The following is a 10,130-nucleotide window of genomic DNA, read 5'->3' as shown; positions in this document are numbered from 1 at the left end:
CACACTGTCCCTAACCAAAACACACTGTCCCTAACGAAAACACACTGTCCCTAACCAAAACACACTGTCCCTAACCAAAACACACTGTCCCTAACCAAAACACACTGTCCCTAACCATAACACACTGTCCCTAAAACACTGTCCCCAACCATAACACACTGTCCCTAACCAAAACACACTGTTCCTAACCAAAACACACTGTCCCTAACCAAAACACACTGTCCCTAACCACAACATACTGTCCCTAACACACTGTCCCCAACCATAACACACTGTCCCTAACACACTGTCCCCAACCATAACACACTGTCCCTAACCACAACACACTGTCCCTAACGAAAACACACTGTACCTAACCAAAACACACTGTCCCTAACCAAAACACACTGTCCCTAACCAAAACACACTGTCCCTAACCAAAACACACCCTCCCTAACCAAAACACACTGTCCCTAACCAAAACACACTGTCCCTAACCAAAACACACTGTCCCTAACCACAACACACTGTCCCTAAACAAAACACACCCTCCCTAACCAAAACACACTGTCCCTAACCAAAACACACTGTCCCTAACCAAAACACACTGTCCCTAACCAAAACACACCCTCCCTAACCAAAACACACTGTCCCTAACCAAAACACACTGTCCCTAACCAAAACACACTGTCCCTAACCAAAACACACCCTCCCTAACCAAAACACACTGTCCCTAACCAAAACACACTGTCCCTAACCAAAACACACTGTCCCTAACCACAACACACTGTCCCTAACACACTGTCCCTAACCATAACACACTGTCCCTAACACACTGTCCCCAACCATAACACATTGTCCCTAACACACTGTCCCCAACCATAACACACTGTCCCTAACCAAAACACACTGTCCCTAACCAAAACACACTGTTCCTAACCAAAACACACTGTCCCTAACCATAACACACTGTCCCTAACACACTGTCCCTAACCATAACACACTGCATTATTCAGCCTCAATCTCTCTCTAGGACCATCCCTCCTCTGCCATCCTCCCCTCATCCCTCCTCCCCCATCCTTCCCTCTTCTCCTCCCCCATCCTTCCCTCTTCTCCTCCTCCCCCATCCTTCCCTCTTCTCCTCCCCCATCCTTCCCTCATCTCCTCCTCCCCCATCCTTCCCTCATCTCCTCCTCCCCCATCCTTCCCTCTTCTCCTCCCCCATCCTTCCCTCTTCTCCTCCTCCCCCATCCTTCCCTCTTCTCCTCCCCCATCCTTCCCTCTTCTCCTCCTCCCCCTTCCTTCCCTCATCTCCTCCTCCCCCATCCTTCCCTCTTCTCCTCCTCCCCCATCCTTCCCTCATCTCCTCCTCCCCCATCCTTCCCTCATCTCCTCCTCCCCCATCCTTCCCTCATCTCCTCCTCCCCCATCCTTCCCTCTTCTCCTCCTCCCCCATCCTTCCCTCATCTCCTCCTCCCCCATCCTTCCCTCATCTCCTCCTCCCCCATCCTTCCCTCTTTTCCTCCTCCCCCATCCTTCCCTCTTCTCCTCCTCCCCCATCCTTCCCTCTTCTCCTCCTCCCCCATCCTTCCCTCATCTCCTCCTCCCCCATCCTTCCCTCATTTCCTCCTCCCCCATCCTTCCCCATCCTTCCCTCTTCTCCTCCTCCCCCATCCTTCCCCATCCTTCCCTCTTCTCCTCCTCCCCCATCCTTCCCTCTTTTCCTCCTCCCCCATCCTTCCCTCATCTCCTCCTTCCCCATCCTTCCCTCATCTCCTCTTCCCCCATCCTTCCCCATCCTTCCCTCTTCTCCTCCTCCCCCATCCTTCCCCATCCTTCCCTCTTCTCCTCCTCCCCCATCCTTCCCTCATTTCCTCCTCCCCCATCCTTCCCCATCCTTCCCTCATCTCCTCCTCCCCCATCCTTCCCCATCCTTCCCTCTTCTCCTCCTCCCCCATCCTTCCCTCATTTCCTCCTCCCCCATCCTTCCCCATCCTTCCCTCCTCCCCCATCCTTCCCCATCCTTCCCTCATCTCCTCCTCCCCCATCCTCCCCCATCCTTCCCTCTTCTCCTCCTCCCCCATCCTTCCCTCATTTCCTCCTCCCCCATCCTTCCCCATCCTTCCCTCTTCTCCTCCTCCCCCATCCTTCCCTCTTCTCCTCCTCCCCCATCCTTCCCTCATTTCCTCCTCCCCCATCCTTCCCCATCCTTCCCTCTTCTCCTCCTCCCCCATCCTTCCCTCATTTCCTCCTCCCCCATCCTTCCCTCATCTCCTCCTCCCCCATCCTTCCCTCTTCTCCTCCTCCCCCATCCTCCCCCATCCTTCCCTCATCTCCTCCTCCCCCATCCTTCCCTCATCTCCTCCTCCCCCATCCTTCCCTCTTCTCCTCCTCCCCCATCCTTCCCCATCCTTCCCTCTTCTCCTCCTCCCCCATCCTTCCCTCATTTCCTCCTCCCCCATCCTTCCCTCTTCTCCTCCTCCCCCATCCTCCCCCATCCTTCCCTCATCTCCTCCTCCCCCATCCTTCCCTCATCTCCTCCTCCCCCATCCTTCCCTCTTCTCCTCCTCCCCCATCCTTCCCCATCCTTCCCTCTTCTCCTCCTCCCCCATCCTTCCCTCATTTCCTCCTCCCCCATCCTTCCCTCATCTCCTCCTCCCCCATCCTTCCCTCATCTCCTCCTCCCCCATCCTTCCCTCATCTCCTCCTCCCCCATCCTTCCCTCTTCTCCTCCTCCCCCATCCTTCCCTCTTCTCCTCCTCCCCCATCCTCCCCCATCCTTCCCTCATCTCCTCCTCCCCCATCCTTCCCTCATCTCCTCCTCCCCCATCCTTCCCTCATATCCTCCTCCCCCATCCTTCCCTCATCTCCTCCTCCCCCATCCTTCCCTCTTCTCCTCCTCCCCCATCCTCCCCCATCCTTCCCTCATCTCCTCCTCCCCCATCCTTCCCTCATCTCCTCCTCCCCCACCCTTCCCTCATCTCCTCCTCCCCCATCCTTCCCTCATCTCCTCCTCCCCCATCCTTCCCTCATCTCCTCCTCCCCCATCCTTCCCTCATCTCCTCCTCCCCCATCCTTCCCTCATCTCCTCCTCCCCCATCCTTCCCTCATCTCCTCCTCCCCCATCCTTCCCTCTTCTCCTCCTCTCCCATCCTCCCCCATCCTTCCCTCATCTCCTCCTCCCCCATCCTTCCCTCTTCTCCTCCTCCCCCATCCTTCCCTCTTCTCCTCCTCCCCCATCCTTCCCTCTTCTCCTCCTCCCCCATCCTTCCCTCATCTCCTCCTCCCCCATCCTTCCCTCATCTCCTCCTCCCCCATCCTTCCCTCTTCTCCTCCTCCCCCATCCTCCCCCATCCTTCCCTCATCTCCTCCTCCCCCATCCTTCCCTCTTCTCCTCCTCCCCCATCCTTCCCTCATCTCCTCCTCCCCCATCCTTCCCTCATCTCCTCCTCCCCCATCCTTCCCTCATCTCCTCCTCCCCCATCCTTCCCTCTTCTCCTCCTCCCCCATCCTTCCCTCTTCTCCTCCTCCCCCATCCTTCCCTCTTCTCCTCCTCCCCATCCTTCCCTCCTTCTCCACCTCCCCCATCCTTCCCTCTTCTCCTCCTCCCCATCCTTCCCTCCTTCTCCACCTCTTCCCCCCAACTAATCATCAAGCTTTGATAATTTGAATCAGCTGTGTAGTGTTTGAAGCAAAAACCAAAACGTGCACCTATTCAGGTCTCGATGACCTATTTTGGGAAACGCTGCCTTAGATCATTGCTGACAATCATCGCCAGCGGTTACCTCTACTTCAGGACAGTTGGCCAATAAGAATTCACGGTGGGAGGGGCCCTTAGGGGAAAGAGCAAGCAGAGCAGTTGTTTGCGGTGAAGTGATGAAGTCACCCTCTGGATACTGATCTGAGGTCAGCTTTGTATTTCCCTCCTAGTGGTTACTGTGAGGGTTTGAGGACGTTAAGCTGAACCTGTATCTGTGCCAAAAGGCATTCTCTAACCAGAGTTTGTTTTATGTCACAGGAGGGGTATAAAACAGTTTCCTGTTCTCAGCTTTGTCAGTATTGTACCAGCCTGCTGCTACACACAGACACAGCACAGCAGTAACGTTCAGCAGAAGGTAAGAGGTGGGTCTTTGTAGTACAGCGGGGTCAAACTCATTCCACAGACTGCCGAGTGTCAGCGGGTTTTTGGTCTGTCTGTCTGTCAAACCCAGAGAAGAGCGGAGGTATCAGAGATGAAATAACAGCTGTCACTGTTGAGGACTGGATAAAACACAGAGACAAAGACGGTGTTGATCAGTTTGACTCTGTCAATCTTTATTGCCACATCGTTGCATCATCACATTCAGCCTCAACAACCATCAAAGCAGGAAATAAAACAACACAGAAATGAAAAGAACGACGAAAGAAAGACCAGCTAGAGGGGGCGTGGTCTCAGTCCACAGAACCACCAGAGGAGTTCTAGAACCTCACGGAACCCTGAGAGTTCTACTGATGGTTCTACTGTCTGGTTACCATGGCAGTGACTCCCCCCTCCTCCTCCAGACCCAAACTAACACACAAACAGGATATTCAAATTAAAAACACACTTTCATCTTTAAATCAAGAACACCTCCCAAACACACACAAGCGGTTAGCATGAGCGCAACACACAGATGCTCCTTTCAGCAGCTTCGAGTACAACTGGGGTGGTGATGACGAGGGGGTAGTGGTGATGGGGGGGGGGTAACTGGGGGTAGTGGTGATGGGGGTAACTGGGGGTAGTGGTGACGAGGGGGTAGTGGTGATGGGGGGGGGGTAACTGGGGGTAGTGGTGACGTGGTGGGGGGTGGGGGGGGGTAACTGGGGGTAGTGGTGACGGGGTGGGGGGGGGTAACTGGGGGTAGTGGTGACGTGGGTGGTGGTGATGGGGGTGGTGGTGACGGGGGGGGGGGGGGGGGGGTAACTGGGGGTAGTGGTGACGGGGTGGGGGGTGGGGGGGGGGTAACAGGGGGTAGTGGTGATGGGGGGGGGGGGTAACTGGGGGTAGTGGTGACGGGGTGGGGGGTGGGGGGGGGGGGTAACTGGGGGTAGTGGTGATGTGGGTGGTGGTGACGGGGGGGGGGTGACGGGGGGGTAGTGCTGATGGGGGGGGGGGTAACTGGGGGTAGTGGTGACGTGGGTGGTGGTGACGGGGGGGGGGGGGGGGGGGGGGGGGGTGACGGTGTGTATCAGCAGAGCAGTAGATCATTATTGAAGAGATCACAAGGCAGATTACATGTAGACAAAGCCAATCTAATATTAAACTGGAGAAGGCTTATGGTCAGAGACACAGCAGATAAAAGAAAAACAAGGAAAATACGACTTCCAGAAAGCAATGCTCAGATTGTCCTGTGATTGGTCAGAGAGCAGAGAGGGCGGGGGGGGGTTCCAAGACACTCCCATTCCTGTCTGCGTCTCAGTGCCGGCCAATCAGAACCACATCCTGTGTTTTTTGTCATCGTCATGGTGACTCCATAGCCATGCGTGAGGCCGAACGGTGCTTTCCCATTGGTTCATATCAAAGGTCAAATGGTTAAAGTGTGGAAAAGCTCCACTAGTCATCTCCCAGAAGCCCCTGCTCCCTGCAGAGGGTGTCAGGGGTCATTCCTCCTAACTTCGTCTCTTCCTACTTGGTTATAGTTCCTACTTTACACCATCCCATCCTCCATCTCTCTCCTGCTTTCCTCTGCTCAATCTCCTCCAGTCTACTCCTTCCATCCCCCATCTCTCTCCTGCTTTCCTCTGCTCAATCTCCTCCAGTCTACTCCTTCCATCCTCCATCCTTCTCCAGATTGTGCCTTTGAAGGCTATCTGTAATTCAATGGTCATTTCAGTTCATCCTCTGATTCTTATAGTCTTATAAAGTCCTAGTCGGCAGTAACCATAGTAACACAGAATATTATAAAAACTCAATATAATCCCAAAGGTGTGTGCCATATTCACAATTCCCAACGATGCCAGCTCCTGTTGATCCTGATATCCCAGAAATATATTCCCAACCTGATTCCCAAAGTCAATATGGAGGTAGAATCTCCAAGACTGTTTCTATAGCAACACTATGAATCCAACTACGTCCTTTGTAGTGTATATACCTGACCTGGTCTCTCTGTACAGCTGAGCTGAGGCAGGGTGCTGTGGTTCCTCCCAGCCACTAGGGGGCTCCACCACATGCTTCTTTCCTGCTGCTCTGCTCTCTTTGGGTTGAATGCAGCTATGATACATTATAACAACAAGGCTAACAAATGCTGGCTAAGGCTAACCCACACTAACACAGGCTAATACAAGAGCCCGGCTAGCATAAGGCTAACCCATGCTAACCTGACTAGCACAGTCTAACAAATGCTAACCTGTTTAGCGCAGTATAACATGTTAAACCATTACGATGATAGCATGGCTAACTCAGGCTAACACATGCTAACAGGCTAGCATGCTAAACCATCACGGCGTCTGGTAAGGCAGAAACAACCCAGACACTTGCGTCTGTTCTGTGATAGAAGTTCTCTTCATACATCAAATCTAACTCTTCATACAGAAAGAATCTAACTACCATCTTCATTGAAATCTCTTCTGGTGCACAGCGCAGGTGGCAGAACAAATCAGTTGGATGGGCTTTTGACCAGCGGCATGTTTTTATAATGAATGTTATATAAAGACCACAGGCGGCACATGAGTTTTAAGTTTGGGGAAGATTACAATTGATTTGCGTATGTGCATTTAAGTTTAATTTTAATAATAACATTTTCACTTCTCAAAATCATTGTCACATGGTTAATCATACAAATCTAAAGGTTAAAAATGAAACCAATGCGAGAGCCTCTGCCATATGGACACATTGATACACTGTGATTCATTGGCTGCTAAAGAAATGAGAGCCTAGAACTCAGAGATAGTCTATAGGTCAATATAGCAGTAGACCTAAAACGCCCGTCATCTACTCAGTAAAATACATATTCCTAAAGCCAACAAATAAAAACAGTCAAAAAATATCCCGATAAAATATTTATTCTTTCATTTTCAATCGCATTCATCTCTCTACTCTGCTGTCTGCCTCCCTTTCCATTGTTCTTGACTTGATCATCAACTGAGTCCAGCCCAAAGGCAAGCGAACCTGCAACATTGTATCAACTATTTCGGCCCAGTGAGGTCGGGACAGAAAGCAGTTTCTGCCATTACCACTGGATATATGCGATCATCAGATCATGATATTTAGCTTTTTTCACCCCGGGGCTGGGTGATTCTCATTGGCCAGGAGTGGTTTTTTCACCCCGGGGCTGGGTGATTCTCATTGGCCAGGAGTGGTTTTTTCACCCCGGGGCTGGGTGATTCTCATTGGCCAGGAGTGGTTTTTTTCAAAAACCGTGAGGAACTATTATCGTTCGCAATAGATGTAAAAAAAAATGTTAGTTGTGGACGTGGTGGCTAAGACAATCAGACATCCCAAATGAGCTTTTCTACATATGCACGCAGCAGGCCAGGTAGGCCTACTGCTAGGCATGCTCAGGTGCGCACACTCCCTCAACATTATCAGGGCAGAGAAACCAGACACATGCTCTCCCTCAACACTTCCAGGGAAGAGAAACCAGACACATGCTCTCCCTCAACACTAGCAGGGCAGAGAAACCAGACACATGCTCTCCCCCAACACTATCAGGGAAGAGAAACCAGACACATGCTCTCCCTCAACACAATCAGGGAAGAGAAACCAGACACATGCTCTCCCTCAACGTTATCAGGGCAGAGAAACCAGACACATGCTCATTGCTCACATTTAGCGCACCAAACAAAAGACAATGAAAAAATGGACAACAGGAGTAATTATATAATTTTGGCAAAACATATATTTTCTTTAAGGGAAGTATCCTAACAGAGACCTGTGCACCTGCCAACTGTCCAATTCCCAAGACGCTGAAACCAGAGATCTGTATATAATGACTAGATGCTCATGTCTCCGCCCTAACAACAGGAGTCGTTGTCCTAATGGCAGGTAGGCAGGCGACATGCTTAGGTCTGCATATTATGCCCATAGAAACGCATTGGGCTTATTCTGGAGAGACTTCCTCTCCGCTGTAACTATCTCACTGGAGAAAGCATTCGAGCCAATCAGCACCCCTCAATGTTACTATATGTCTCTGATGCTGTCTGGCCAGAAATAGTATCACAGAGGACACAGATCAGACAGAGGGGACAGACAGAGGAAACAGACAGAGGGGACAGAGGAGACAGACAGAGGGGACAGATGGCACAGAGGAGACAAAGGAGACAGACAGAGGGGACAGACAGAGGAAACAGACAGAGGGGACAGAGGAGACAGACAGAGGGGACAGACAGAGGAAACAGACAGAGGGGACAGACAGAGGAAACAGACAGAGGGGACAGAGGAGACAGACAGAGGGGACAGACAGAGGAAACAGACAGAGGGGACAGAGGAGACAGACAGAGGGGACAGACAGAGGAAACAGACAGAGGGGACAGAGGAGACAGACAGAGGGGACAGACAGAGGGGACAGACAGAGGGGACAGACAGAGGAGACAGACAGAGGGGACAGACAGACAGAGGGGTGCTGTTTCTGTCACTCGGATGCTTTATCTGAGATTGATGGGTCTTTGTGTTGCCGCGCGTCCAGGTCAAATAAAGGATCAATGTAATTTGGACGGGAAAGCAGGTACGGTCGTGTGGGCCAGGCCGCCGAAGGCACCTCCCATAATGCCCTGCGGGTGCATGAAAACGTATCAACAACTAAAACAGAACTGCTGACCTTCAGAAAGACCCTCAGAACTAATATTTAAAAAGACCTGTTGTATATGAGAACGCTAACCACTACAGCAGGAACACACACATACACACACACACACTGGCGTTATTTAGTGTTGTGTGTGAGGGACACAGAGTGTGCAGACTCATTGTTGTGTGCTAAGCAAAGCGTTGACACACACACTCTGTTCTGTATTCAATTACACAATGGCAGAGACCGAAGCATGCAGACACACACATGCCCCAGTCCATATAGCTACATTATACACCATGTAGTGTAGTAGCATCAGTTATAACAGCAGTATGTAGTGTTATGACAGGTCATAAGCCTGTCAGCTGGATATGCAGTGTCCTTATAGGAAGGTTGTCTGTGTGTGGGGTCAGGGGTGAGAGGTCACACAGGGGTCTCCTTGCTCTTCAGATCGGGGGCACTAAACTGCCTCTTCATGCGAGGGGGGGTGCTGTACCCCTCCTGAAACCACCCTGCACCTCCTCCTCTTCCCTGGGGGGAAATGTGGCCCCCTGGTGGAGGGTGGTGGTTACTGCTGCTGTGGTAGAGGTGTTGGTGAGGAGGGATGTAGTAGGGGTGATGGTACCCTCCTCTGTCTCCCCCCTGCTGAAACCTCCCTCCTCCTCCTCCTCTCTGATCCCTCTCCCTTCCTCTTCCCTCCATCCCCCCTCCTCCACGATAACGCGGTCGCCCCTGGTGACCACCTCCGTTGTTGTTGGGGTTGCCGGGGTAGTTGTTTCCCTGGTGATTGTTGTTGTTGCCCTGCGGGGAGCTGTCCAGGGAGTTCCGCCTATATCGCCACGGAGGCGGCCCCTGCTGTTGCCCTGGAACTGGGAAGTGTGGGTTCCCATGGTTACTGTTGCTACGGTGCTGTTGTGGTTGTTGCCAGGTGCGGTGTGGGGAGGGGGTGTGGCCTCTAGGGACCATCTGGAAGGGGAGTGGGAGGAGAGCAGCAGGAGGAGGAGGAGAGGGAGTTGCTTTTCCACCTCCTCCCTCTGCCCGCTCCTCCCACTCACCATCTATCCCCCCCTCCCCCAGCATCATCAGGGCAGTGGCAGGGCTCCATGAGAGACGATGGTGGGGGTTGCTCTTGAAGGGGAACTTGAGTTTACAGTCCTGTGGGGGGATGAAGCGGCCGGTCCCGGGGAGGTGGACCACAGGGGGGGGGTGCACTGGGACCAGAGGGGTGTTGGGGGTTGGGGAGTTCTGGGTGTTCTGGAGGAGGAGAAGAAAGATATAATGGTTTATATTCTGCGTCACAGGGACTATACTACAGGGCCCCCTGGTGGAGCTGCGTCACAGGGACTATACTACAGGGCCCCCTGGTGGAGCTGCATCACAGGGACTATACTACAGGGCCCCCTGGTGGAG

The 10,130-nt window shown here is 52.6% G+C and overlaps 1 protein-coding gene across 1 annotated transcript in view; it reads right to left on the bottom strand.

Annotated features, from left to right (window-relative positions):
- Nucleotides 1–8,368: 8,368 nt before the first annotated feature.
- The window catches only part of LOC139415747 (kinesin-like protein KIF1C), an 85,294-nt gene continuing 83,532 nt past the window's right edge, over nt 8,369–10,130 (bottom strand). Inside the window, exon 25 of the mRNA XM_071163822.1 lies at nt 8,369–9,974. Coding sequence (XP_071019923.1) covers nt 9,144–9,974 — 831 coding nt within the window. The 3' untranslated portion in view covers nt 8,369–9,143. The remainder of the gene's footprint in view (nt 9,975–10,130) is intronic.

This window comes from Oncorhynchus clarkii, chromosome 9, assembly GCF_045791955.1.
Source record: "Oncorhynchus clarkii lewisi isolate Uvic-CL-2024 chromosome 9, UVic_Ocla_1.0, whole genome shotgun sequence".
Classification (NCBI taxonomy): domain Eukaryota; kingdom Metazoa; phylum Chordata; class Actinopteri; order Salmoniformes; family Salmonidae; genus Oncorhynchus; species Oncorhynchus clarkii.
This window is presented reverse-complemented; position numbering and strand designations above follow the sequence as displayed.